Here is a 13,395-nt window from a genome sequence, read left to right as displayed (position 1 = left end):
CTGTGCCACCGTGCTGCCCCTTGCGCTCACTAGGTGACAGAGTCGAGTATTACCACGTGGATCTTGTTTGTGAGGAAGTCCTTCAGCCACCCGCAGAGGGTAGGATGTAAAATTAAGCAGTACCAGCTTGTCAAGGGGGATGTTGGGGCTGATAGTGTTGAAGGTAGAGCTGAAGTAGAGGAGGAGAATCCTGGCATAGGTGTCCAGTTTGTCTAGATGAGACAGGATGTTCTCCAGGCTGATGTTAATGGCATCTTGTACAGACCAGTTTATTTCTACAGGCAAACTGGTGAGCAGGGGTGCCCCTAGCCATTTTGTCACTCCAGGCGAGAAAATCTGTGCCCCCCCCCTCCCATGGTGCCCTTTCCCCCATGGTGCCCCCCATGAGAATAATCTTAATGCGGCAGCGTTTCACCAGAAAATAAACGTATTGCGGCAGCATTTCACCAGAAAACAATCGTACGGCAACAGTGTTTCAGCAGAAAATAAACGTATTGCGGCAGCATTTCACCAGAAAACAATCGTAATTCAGCAGTGTTTCACCAGAAAATTAAATGTATTGCGGGAGCATTTTACCAGAAAACAATCGTAATGCAACAGCGTTTCACCAGAAAATAAACGTATTGCGGCAGCATTTCACCAGAAAACAATTATTATTATTATTATTTAATTATAAAGCGCCAACATATTCCGTGGCGTTGTACAATGTAAGAAAACAAACAAGGGATACGTAATGATACAGACAATGATATACATCAAATATGAACGCTGATACAAAAAACAGAACTGCTGATTACAATAGCAAATTTAACATGATGACTAAAATGTATAAATGACTAACAGAGTGCAAGCAATTCAATGAATAACATTCAATGACAATGACACAAAAGGGTGAGAGCCCTGCCCTTGTGAGCTCACAATCTAAAGGAATGGGGTGGAAACAAGAGGTGGGGGAAGTATACAGTATATGTACAGGCAGTGCGTAATTAGGTTACTTAGTGGGTGCATGGCCTACGCTAGAGAATATGCTTGTCGGCAAAGGTGGGTTTTGAGAAAGCGTTAAAAGATTTTAAAGGTGGGAGAGTGGCGGATGTGCTGTGGAAGGGAATTCCAGAGGAGGGGTGAGGCACGTGAGAAGTCTTGTGGCTTCTAGTGGCTGAATGGAGTAATGGTTAAGGGCTCTGCCTCTGACACAGGAGACCATGGTTCGAATCTCGGCTCTGCCTGTTCAGTAAGCCAGCACCTATTATCAGTAGGAGACCTCTGGCAAGTCTCCCTAACACTGCTACTGCCTATAGAGCGCGTCCTAGTGGCTGCAGCTCTGGCGCTTTGAGTCCGCCAGGAGAAAAGCGCGATATAAGTTTTCTGTGTCTGTTTGTGTGTTTGTACACGTGAATGTGAGGAGGTAATTGTAGAAGAGGATAAAAGAATCTCGTGTGCAGATCTGAGATTGCGGTTGGGTTGGTATCTGGAGACTAATGAGGAGATGTACAGGGGAGAGAGATTGTGGAGAGCTTTGTAGGTTAGGGTTAAGAGTTTGAACTGAATCCTCTGGTTAATTGGTAGCCAGTGAAGAGCTTGACAGAGAGGAGCAGCAGAGGAAGAGCGAGAGGAGAAATGAATGAGTCGAGCAGCAGAGTTCAGTACAGAATTGAGCGGTGCTAGTCGGTTAGTTGGAAGTCCACCAAGCAATATTTTGCAATAGTTCAATTGAGATATAATGAGAGCATTTACTAACATTTTGGTTGTGTCATGAGAGAGAAAAGGTCGGATACGTGCTATGTTTTTGAGTTGGAGATGACAGGAGCTGTTTAGGGAGTTAATGTGAGGAATAAATGAGAGAGTAGAATCAAATATTATCCCTAAGCACCGTGCTTTGGGAACTGAAGTTATAGACGTGTGGTTAACATTTATTGTAATAAGGCAAAGAGGTGGACAGGGATGGTGGAAAGACTATTGGTTCAGTTTTATTCTTATTACGTTTTAAGTAGCGAGAAGACATGAAAAAGGATATAGCGGACAGGCAGTCGGGAACCCGTGTGAGGAGGGAGTTAAGGCCAGGAGGGCGGTAGATTATTGTGATCTGGAGGTTAGAGGGAGAGTATAGATGGACTGCATGGACTTCAAAGGAAGGTAGAGAAAGAGAATGAATAGGGGTGAGCGGCTTAAAGAAGCATCTATCAGAGAGAAGAATGCCCACACCACCGCCATGTTTATTCCCACTTCCAGGAGTGTGACTAAAGTGGAATCCCCCATAAGAGAGGGCGGCAGGTGAGACCGTGTCAGAAGGAGTCAGACATGTTTCTGTGACCCCAAAGAAGGTGAGGCCATTGGAATTGAAGAGGTTGTGGATGAAAGGAAGCTTGTTGCAGACTGAGCGGGCATTCCAGAGAGCAGCAGAGATAGGTGGGGGAGAAAGGGGGAGAAGAGGAATATTAATTAGGTTCTGTCAGTTTCGGTGTGCATGTGGCTGGCTGTTAGCAGTGCGATTAGAGTGTAAGAGTGAGGAGTGAGCTGGCAGAGAAGGTCCGGGGTTTGGTGAAATGTCCCCTGCAGCAAGGAGAAATAGGAGGCAGAGAGAGCGGAGGATAGGGTGGGATTTAGATTTATGGGTAGGAGGAGCATGAAATGTATAGCGAGGTTGTATAAATAGGAAAGTTTCATGAGAGGTAACCTGTGGAGATGATAAAAGAGAGGGAGAAATGTAGAGCGTGTTGCTGACAGCAGGAGGATGCAGTGAGTGTACCGATTTGAGAATAGCAGGGGAAAGCAGGCTAATCATGAAGAGCAGAGACAACATTATTGCACTAACAGTGAATCAGATTGCTAAAGTCTTGTGTCTGTTCCTTCTGGTCTCTTCTGGCTTAATTCTGGTCTAATTCTGTCGTTCTCTTTGTACTTAGAAACCGGTGTACTTTGAAATACCAGTGCATAAATCGACCAAGGTCTAAATCATAATGTTACAGCGTTTCACCAGAAAATAAACGTATTGCGGCAGCATTTCACCAGAAAACAATCGCAATGCGACATAATTTCGCAGAAAATAAACGTATTGTGTCAGCGTATCACCAGAAAATAATCGTAATGCAACAGCATTTCACCAGAAAACACAGGTATTGTGGCAGCGTTTTACCAGAAAATAATCGTAATGCAACAGCATTTCACCAGAAAACACAGGTATTGTGGCAGCGTTTCACCAGAAAATAATTGTAATGCAACAGCATTTCACCAGAAAACACAGGTATTGTGGCAGCGTTTCACCAGAAAATAATCATAATGTGACAACGTTTCAGAAAATACATGTATTACGGCACTGTTTCACCAGAAAATACATACTGTACATACACACACTATACAAACACGCATACACACACACTGTACATACACGCATGCAGACACTGTACATACACATACACGCATGCACACACTGTACACACACGCATGCACATACTACACACACTGTACATACACGCATGCCTATACTGTACACACACTTTACAAACATGCATGATGTGACATCAAGATGGGCACTCACTGTGAGGGTCTCTGCAGAGTGCAAGACAGCTAAAGCACAGCCGGCGATAGCACCCGAAATGCCTGGTCCCTGGTGCGTCACAGTCACATGCTGTCTGCATGCACGTGTGACAGACAGGGGGCGGAGTTAGAGGTGCCGCCGTATGTAGTAAACAAAGTACTCATGCGGCTGCTCTCTCTGAGAGGCGAGGGAGCGGTCCGGTAGGCGGACAGCTGCCTGTCATAGAGGCGCGGTGGTGGCCAGCATAATGAAAAAAAAACACACACACTGGCTGCATTAGCAGCCGCGGCGAGCGCCCCCCTCCCCCCCCCCCCCTCCGTGCAGCTCTCTGTTGAGGAAATCTTGAACTCCTCTGGGGATCCGGACTTGTGGGCTTCCTCTTTAGCTTTGTGTATCAGACATAGTTTGTTGTTGAACCACAGCTTGTTGCTGGGAAAGACTCTGTAGGTCTTTGTAGGGATGCAGGTCTCCTCGCAATAGCTGATGTAGGAGGTGACATTGTCAGCACATTCATCCAGGTTTCCATTTGGGGGGACAAGGACCAACCAGTCCTTGCAGTCTAAGCAGGCCTGAAGTTGTTGCTTTGCCTCGTTCGTTTGTCCACTTTTTGACCATCTTGAGAATTGGTTTTGAGGACTCAAGGCACTTCCTATAGGTAGGGATTAGTTGGACGAGGCAGTGGTCAGAGTTCCCAAGGGCTGCTAGAGGGGCGGCTTTGTAGGCACCCTTGAGGAGCAAGTGGTCTAAGATGTTGCCATCTCTGGTTGGGCATGTGATATGCTGGGTGTGGCGTGGCCAGAACCGGGACAAGGTCCTCCAGCACCCAAGGCTGAGACACCAAAGTGCGCCCCTCCATCCCGCCCACCCCAGCCGTCACACACTGATTGCTATTAGACTAAGAGCCTCGTCCACCCCCAACCACCTCTCGGTGGGAGTCCCCCAAGGTTCGGTCCTTGGCCCCCTACTGTTCACCCTATACACATCCTCCATTGGCAAGGTTATCTCCTCCATGGGTTTTAACTACCATCTGTATGCAGATGACACCCAGATCTACCTCCTCCACACCCCTGACATATCCACCACTACCATGGACAAGGTCTCCTCCTGCCTATCCGCCATCTCCTCCTGGATGTCTGCTAGGTTCCTGAAACTAAATCTAGACAAAACGGAATTTATGATCTTCCCACCCCGGCCATCCACGAACCTCCCAGATGTGCATGTCACTGTTAACCACACTACCATTCGCCCTACCTCTCAAGCCCGCTGTCTGGGTGTCACCCTGGACTCCACACTCTCCTTCACTTCCCACATCCAAAACCTCACAAAGTCCTGCAACTTCCACCTTCATAACATCTGTAAGATTCGCCCTTTCCTGACCTCTGCCACCACCAAACTCCTCATCCATGCCCTCATAATTTCCCGCCTTGACTACTGCAATGCCCTGCTGTCTGGTCTCCCTATGACCCGAACAGCCCCACTGCAGTCCATCGTGAATGCGGCAGCCAGAATTATCCACTGCTCCCATCGCTCCACCACGGCAGATCCCCTCCTAGAATCCCTCCACTGGCTTCCTATCCAGTCCAGAATCAGATTCAAGATACTGTGTCTGACCTACAAATCTGTCCACAAAACCTGTCCAACCTACATTTCCGATCTTACTCAGAGGTACACACCTAGCCGCTCACTCCGCTCTTCCAATGAACTTCACCTAACCACCCCCCGCATCACCCAGTCCCATGCACGCCTCCAGGACTTCTCAAGAGCTGCTCCAACACTATGGAACTCCCTACCTCCACCCATTAGGGCAGCCCCCTCCTTCAACATCTTCAAGAAAGCCCTCAAAACTCACCTTTTCACTCTGGCCTACTACCCCTCACAAGTGCTCTAAACCTACAGCTGAACTCTGGTCCCCTACCATTCGTGTCCTTACCTCTCCCTCTAGATTGTAAGCCTTTGGGCAGGGTCCTCCTCCTTTTGTGTCCTACCTGATCTGGCACCTCCATTACTGTGAACCCATGCCATGCATTTGAGTGAACCTAACTTGCCTAATCTCCATGCTTCATCCAGTGACTAAGCATTACCTTGTACTAATACTGTGCTGTGTGATCTGGTTTTCTTGTATTCCTGTATTGTCATCATGGGCGGACTGGCCTGGGGGGATGGGGGGCATTTTCCCCCCGGGCCGTCTCCTGCCCTTGTATTTTGGGCCGCCAGCCCAAGAGGAGGGAGGCCCGACTTCCTTCTTCCCTCCCTCCCCCTCTCTCTCTCTCTAAGGGCCCCGTTGTCCCCGTCAGTAAAGCACCTGGTTGGTTAGGAGCAGCCCGACACAATCAGTGGAGAAGCCAGCAATCACATGTGCAGGCAGTGCAGGGCTCCATTCTACTTCCTTCACTAAATGTATTTGGTCCACGCCCCCTGTCTTCCCGGGTGCATTAGAGATGGGAAGTTCGGATCTTTTCAATGATCCGGATGATTCGAATCGGATCATTGAAGAGATCCGGATCTTTGATTCGAATCTCGGATCATTTTACTACCGGAAGCATTTGGGGTGAAATGAACAGCAGGACAGGTCTGTGGACAGGAGAAGGGGAGGGAGTGGACACACAGAGAAGGGGAGAAGATGGACAGAGGGCAGGGAGTGGACAGGGAAGGGAGGAGGGACGAGCAGAGAGCAGAAATGTTAGCACACAATACCCACATGCTGAAGTCATATGCTTTACATATATTTCACCTATATGTTCATCTGTACACTTTGAAAGAAAAGGTCGCACAGTGAAAGAAAGCATTCCCAGAAGATAAGTGCAGCTGTTTAGTGCTGAGTGCAGGAGGATTATATTGCATTTCATTCACACTGTCTGCAAAGTTACTGAGCTGTGCTGAGCCAAAAGCTTCCCATGTGTTCACTGTGCAGCACTACGGAACAGCCAGCCTATAATGGGCAGAATGTTATAGCCAGTATGTGTGCTCTACACATATCTGGCAGTGGCACCCATGTCCCCTCTCTCTCATCTACCTGTCTCCCTGCAAGGCTGGCTCCTCTCCAACTCAGCTATCCATCTCAGCTCTGCTTCCCGAACCCCGCTGAGAGGGGGCGTGTCGCTCCTGGCCCCGCCCCTTTTGCGATCCGAATCACTCATTTTGATGATTCGGATGATCGATTCATAAAATAGATTCGGATCAAAGATCCGAATCGTTCATGATCCGGACAACACTAGGGTGCATTGCACAGTGGACATTTCAAATGGTCAGGTACAGTCTGCCGTGCACCAGCCTGTGGACTCTCATTCAGCCAGCGAGTGATTCTCTGTGACAAGATGTGTAGAGAGCTGGAACTGCCCTGCAGCTGGGAGTTCCTCCGGGACACGTAGAAGGTAGAGACAGAACTGTGCAGTGCTTCCTTTGTGTGCTTTGATCTGGGGACAATTTAGATAAGCTTGATTGCCGGCAGACTTTATCTCTTTTTGTTTTGCCAGTGTGTCTCTTCCAGGTCCCCCTCCTCCTCCCCTGCTATCTCCTCTCTCCAAAATTCATGTCCCTGCCAAACGGGACATAGAAAGCCAGCAGTCCTGGTGAGATCTCTGTCTGTTTCTCCCCATGCTCTTTATGTCTTGTGTCTCTACCTAAATGTTTCCCTAACAATCTTTTTTATGCTGGATACACACATTGCGTTTCCGCGTTCGATTCGCATCGATTAGATTATTTCCGAGCGCATTTCGATTATTTTTAGGTCGAATTCCATGTAAAGTATGGCAAATCGACCTAACGATCCATCGAACAACGAATTGGACGTGTTGGAAATAATCGAATCGAAAGCTGCATCGACGCGGAAACGCAACGTGTGTATCCAGCGTTATATTCTCTATTTCTCTTCCTCACCTCTCTTCATCTTGTCTTATTTTCATACATCTGGCCCTCTCTCTCCCACAAACTTTGTATTATTCATTCTCTCTCTCACTCTCTCATTCACATCTTCTGCTGCATCACATTACAGAGTACATAGTCATGTCACTGACTGTCCTCAGAGGAGCTCACAATCTAATCCAGCCATAGTCATAGTCTAATGTATTACCATATTATTATTATGTATTTATATAGCACTGTCATCTCTTGCAGGACTTTACAGAGTACATAGTCATGTCACTGACTGTCCTCAGAGGAGCTCACCATCTAATGCTACGATAGTCATAGTCTAATGTCCTACCATATTATTATTTTGATGTATTTATATAGCACTGACCTCTTCTGCAGCACTGAACAGAGTGCATAGTCCTGTCACTTGACTGTCCTCAGAATAGCTTACAATCTAATACCTTCTATAGTCCTAGTCTAATACACCTACTCAGGGCCGGATTTACCATAAGGCACAGTAGGCACGTGCCTAGAGGCGGACCTTATGAGGCAGGGGCGGGTCCTCGAATGTCCCCCTGTATGTCGAAAGCGGGGAGTGCAATTTCATGCGGTTGGTTCTCCTGGGCTCCCCTGTACTTGGCAGCGGCGCAGCAAGTGTCCTCGGCGGCTGCCATAGAAACCCACATGGCTTGCTATTGCACGCTGCTGTATAGCGTGTTACACCACAAACCCCTCCATCTCTCCCGCCCCCACGCGCGAGTGTACACTCGCAGCGGCATCCCTGCACTGCAGTGTGCAGATAGGGGTCCCATAAAACTCCTGAATTGTGACCGCGGGAGGAGCCGGAGAAGTACTCACAGTACGGTGGCTCAGTGGCTGGAAGGCAGATCAGGCATGGAGAGAGCGAACTGCCTGTCTGCATAGACGCTGCAGCTGACGTCTTCCTGGGCTTGGCTCACAACTTCGGCGGTAGCATGTGGTAAAGTTTTTTCCTCTTTTCTTTCCTTTTGCTATCTGCGTGGTGTGGGGTAATGGGTGTATTGAAGGGGAGGGGGCTGTGGCTGTGTGTTGGAGTTTGGGGGAAGGGGAGGAAGATCTGTTGCTGCTTGTTTAAAGTTTGGTGATTATTGAGGGGGGGGGGGGGGCTGTGCATTGGTGGTGTGAGTTTATTGGGGGAGGGAATTCTGTGGCTGTACATTGGTGGTGTGGGTTTATGGAGGGGGGGGGGGGGGTTCTGTGGCTGTACATTGGTGGTATGGGTTTATGGAGGGGGGGAGTTATGTGGCTGTGCATTGGTGCTGTGGGTTTATGGAGGGGGGGGGGAGTTATGTGGCTGTGTATTGGTCGTTGTGGGTTTATGGAGGGGGAGGGAGTTATGTGGCTGTGCATTGGTGGTGTGGGTTTATGGAGGGGGGGGGGGGGGGTTCTGTGGCTGTACATTGGTGGTATGGGTTTATGGAGGGGGGGAGTTATGTGGCTGTACATTGGTGGTGAGGGTTTATGGAGGGGGGGGAGTTATGTGGCTGTGCATTGGTGGTGTGGGTTTATGGAGGGGGGGGGGGGGAGTTATGTGGCTGTGTATTGGTGGTGTGGGTTTATGGAGGGGAGTTATGTGGCTGTGCATTGGTGGTGTGGGTTTATGGAGGGGGGTGGAGTTATGTGGCTGTGCATTGGTGGTGTGGGTTTATGGAGGGGGGGGGGGTTCTGTGGCTGTACATTGGTGGTATGGGTTTATGGAGGGGGGGGAGTTATGTGGCCGTGCATTGGTGGTGTGGGTTTATGGAGGAGGGGGGGAGTTATGTGGCTGTGTATTGGTGGTGTGGGTTTATGGAGGGGGGGGGGGAGTTATGTCGCTGTGCATTGGTGGTGTGGGTTTATGGAGGGGGGGAGTTATGTGGCTGTGCATTGGTGGTGTGGGTTTATGGAGGGGGGGGGAGTTATGTGGCTGTGTATTGGTGGTGTGGGTTTATGGAGGTGGGGGGGGAGTTATGTGGCTGTGCATTGGTGGTGTGGGTTTATGGAGGGGGGGAGTTATGTGGCTGTGCATTGGTGGTGTGGGTTTATGGAGGGGGGGAGTTATGTGGCTGTGCATTGGTGGTGTGGGTTTATGGAGGGGGGGGGGAGTTATGTGGCTGTGTATTGGTGGTGTGGGTTTATGGAGGTGGGGGGGGAGTTATGTGGCTGTGCATTGGTGGTGTGGGTTTATGGAGGGGGGGAGTTATGTGGCTGTGCATTGGTGGTGTGGGTTTATGGAGGGGGGGAGTTATGTGGCTGTGCATTGGTGGTGTGGGTTTATGGAGAGGGGGGAGTTATGTGGCTGTGTATTAATGGTGTGGGTTTATGGAGGGGGGGGGAGTTATGTGGCTGTGCATTGGTGGTGTGGGTTTATGGAGGGGGGGGGAGTTATGTGGCTGTGCATTGGTGGTGTGGGTTTATGTAGGGGGGGGAGTTATGTGGCTGTGCATTGGTGCTGTGGGTTAATGGAGGTGGGAGGGGAGTTCTGTGGCTGTGCATTGGTGGTGTGGGGTTATTGGAGAGGGGGGTACTGTGGCTGTGCATTGGTGGTGTGGGTTTATTAGGGGGGGGGAGTTCTGTGGCTGTGCATTGGAGGTGGGGGTTTATTGATGGTGTAGGTTTATTGGGGAAGAGGGTGGGTTCTGTGGCTGTGTATTGGGGTGGGTTCTTTGGCTGTGTACTGGTGGTGTGGGTTTATAGTGTAACTAGGAACAATCATTTATACTTACCTGTGACTTCCTCACCGTCCTTCCAAGCTTGTCTATTTCTCCCCTGTCTGGCATGGTTAAAGCCGCCATTGGGCGTAGTCGCTCTCCACTGTGCATGCGTAGTCAAGAGGTGTGCGCCCACAGCTCTGCATGCACAATATTCCCAAGCTACCAGGATGGACAGTGAAGGAACATGATGGTGCTACAAGGGGCCCATAGCCTACAGAGGACTGGAGGAAGTCCCAGGTAAGTATAAATACTTGTAGTTAGAAAGTTTTAGTCTTCCTTTAAAAAGGCATGCTTTATGGGGGGAGGGTTGTATGGAATGATTATTGTGCAGACCGAAGTCTGCCTGAGGGGAGGGTGTTTCCTAGGCCAGGGGCTTCCCTGCCCTAAAAGTGCCTTAGTGGTGAATGGAGGAGTGGGGCCAAGTGAGCTTTGTGGGAGGGAGAGGTTCCTGTCTAGGCTTCAAGAGGACTTTATACAGGGTGGCGTGCAAAGGATCCCTGCTACCTGCCATGAGCACAAGTTTACATGCAGATTTTGGCTGGTCCCCATGCGCCTCTTGCTCAATCCCTGCTGCATGCGCCCTCTCCAGCTTTATTAAAGCCTGTCTGGCCTGTATTTGCTGCTCTATGGGTAACGCTCTCATATGCAAATGCAAGCGATACAGGCTTCAATAAACCCAGATAGGACACACACAGCAAGGAAAGAACTAGAGGCACATGAGGACCAGGGATGGTCGTAGTCGGCCAACTTCGCTACGCTAGAACTACGCGTATTTTTACGCAAATACGCTTTGCAAACTATGGCTACGAAATCAGAAACTTCACTACGTTTGCATTCCGTAGACTACGCGTTAAAATACGCAAGCTTCGCGTAGTGCAAAGCGTAGTTGATGCGACCGCTTATGCCCTTATGCGGAAAAATTTCCGCAATAATCTGCTACCTATGTGCATATATAAGCGTACATTCCACCTTCCAATGCGGAATTGTATGCGTATAAAAGGGCAATAATATTTCTGCACATGAGCAATGGTCCATACAGATGCAGTTACCGCACGCGTAGTTGACTTCGCAATACATACGTAAACTACGCGTAGCGGGCGAAGCTTCGCATAGCGGGACTAAGACTACGTGGAAATGCGGATGTGTAGTTCTTAAACTTCGCCTACGAACTACGATGCGTAGTTGCGTACTGCGACGCGTAGATTCACGCTTGCGTAGTTTACGAGCAACCCTGATGAGGACAGGCTGGCCGGTGTTTTCCTTTATACTCGTGCTCATGACAGGCAGCTGCACCGGTCTTTTATGCGCTAACTTGTACTTACTTCATAAAGGCTGGGGGCGTGATTTGAGGGTGTGGCCTGACATGAGGGGCGGGGCTTAGGGCGCCAGAACTTTTGTGCCTATGGGCTCTTGAGCTGTAAATCCGGCCCTGCACCTACTATATTATTATTATGCAATTCTATAGCACTGACATCTTCTGCAGCACTTTACAGAGTACATAGTCATGTCACTGATTGATTGTTCTCAGAATAGCTTACAATCTAATCCTACCATAGTCTGATTCTTTACCATACTATTATTATTATTGTTATTTATTTTTATAGCACTGACAACTTCTGTAAAACAGCCATGTCACTGACTTCCCTCAGAGGAGCTCACAATCGAATCCTACCATAGTCATAGTCTAATGTCCTACCATATTATTATTATGTATTTATATAGCACTGACATCTTCTGCAGCACTGTACAGAGTACATAGTCATGTCACTAACTGTCCTCAGAGGTGCTCACAATCTAATCCTACCATAGTCATAGTCTAATGTCCTACCATATTATTATTATGTATTTATATAGCACTGACATCTTCTGCAGCACTGTACAGAGTCATGTCACTGACTGTCCTCAGAGGAGCTCACATTATAATCCTACCATAGTCATAGTCTAATGTCCTACCATATTATTATTATTATGTATTTATATAGCACTGACATCTTCTGCAGCACTTTACAGAGTACATAGTCATGTCACTGACTGTCCTCAGAGGAGCTCGCAATCTAATCCTACCATAGTCATAGTCTAATGTCCTACCATATTATTATGTATTTATATAGCACTGACATCTCCTGCAGCACATTACAGAGTACATAGTCATGTCACTGACTGTCCTCAGAGGAGCTCGCAATCTAATCCTACCATAGTCATAGTCTAATGTCCTACCATATTATTATGTATTTATATAGCACTGACATCTCCTGCCGCACATTACATAGTACATAGTAATGTCTCTGAATGTCCTCAGAGGCGCTCACAATCTAATCCTACCATAGTCATAGCCTAATGTCCTACCATATTATTATTATGTATTTATATAGCAGTGACATCTTCTGCAGCACGTTACAGAGTACATAGTCATGTCACTGACTGTCCTCAGAGGAGCTCACACTCTAATCCTACCATAGTCATAGTCTAATGTCCTGCCATATTATTATTATTATTATGTATTTATATAGCACTGACATCTTCTGCAGCACATTACAGAGTACATAGTCATGTCACTGACTGTCCTCAGAGGAGCTTACAGTCTAATCAGGCCCGGATTTACCTCACATGAGCCTATAGATACAGATGTACTGGCACCCTAGGCTTCCTCCTTCACGAACCTGCAAACCCCCACCAAACTGCTCTGCAAGTGTGCTGCCTGGCCCAGCTTTCACTTGTCCCTTACTTCCCTTGCCTGTCATAGGTAGCTAGCTACACGTGCCCCTTAGCATTTAGGTAGCCAGTGGTACCCTCAGTATTAAGTAGTTAGTGGTGCCCTTACTCTGCTCAGGACTCTACAAAGGGAGGAGGCACTAGGGGAGGGGAGTGAGCCACCTTTCCATCATCAGACGCCTGTAGGTATATGCCTACAGTGCCTTATGGTAAATCCGGCCCTGAGTCTAATCCCTCCATAGTCATTGCCTGTTTTCACTATAGGCTTGTTTGGGGGGAAACCAACTAACTTACTAGTATATTTTTGAGATGTCACAGTAATATGAAGTGTCTAGCTGAGACTTGTGGGAAGAGATTTTGTCCTGGCCAAGATTCAAAGCTAAGACACCATATTACAATAGTATTATCCACTATGCCTCTGCCTGGCTCACATCTATCCTATCAATTTCATGGCGCCAGTCCTGACCCTCTACAACACTTCCTCCCTTCATTCTAATTCTTTTCATCTTGTCTCACCTACACTAGCTACACACTTCGCTTATCTCCAGAACGGGTTATGAATGCTAA

At 48.3% G+C, this 13,395-nt stretch overlaps 1 protein-coding gene across 1 annotated transcript in view; it reads left to right on the top strand.

Moving 5' to 3' along the window:
* The first annotated feature begins 216 nt into the window (after nucleotides 1–216).
* Nucleotides 217–13,395, top strand: part of SNX31 (sorting nexin 31) — a 101,003-nt gene continuing 87,824 nt past the window's right edge. Inside the window, exon 1 of the mRNA XM_068238395.1 lies at nucleotides 217–289. Within this exon, the coding sequence (XP_068094496.1) occupies nucleotides 217–289 (73 nt within the window). The remainder of the gene's footprint in view (nucleotides 290–13,395) is intronic.

The sequence above is a fragment of the Hyperolius riggenbachi genome, chromosome 5, assembly GCF_040937935.1.
Source record: "Hyperolius riggenbachi isolate aHypRig1 chromosome 5, aHypRig1.pri, whole genome shotgun sequence".
NCBI lineage: Eukaryota > Metazoa > Chordata > Amphibia > Anura > Hyperoliidae > Hyperolius > Hyperolius riggenbachi.
The sequence above is the reverse complement of the archived record's forward strand: the minus strand, read 5'-3'. Positions and strand labels throughout refer to the sequence as shown.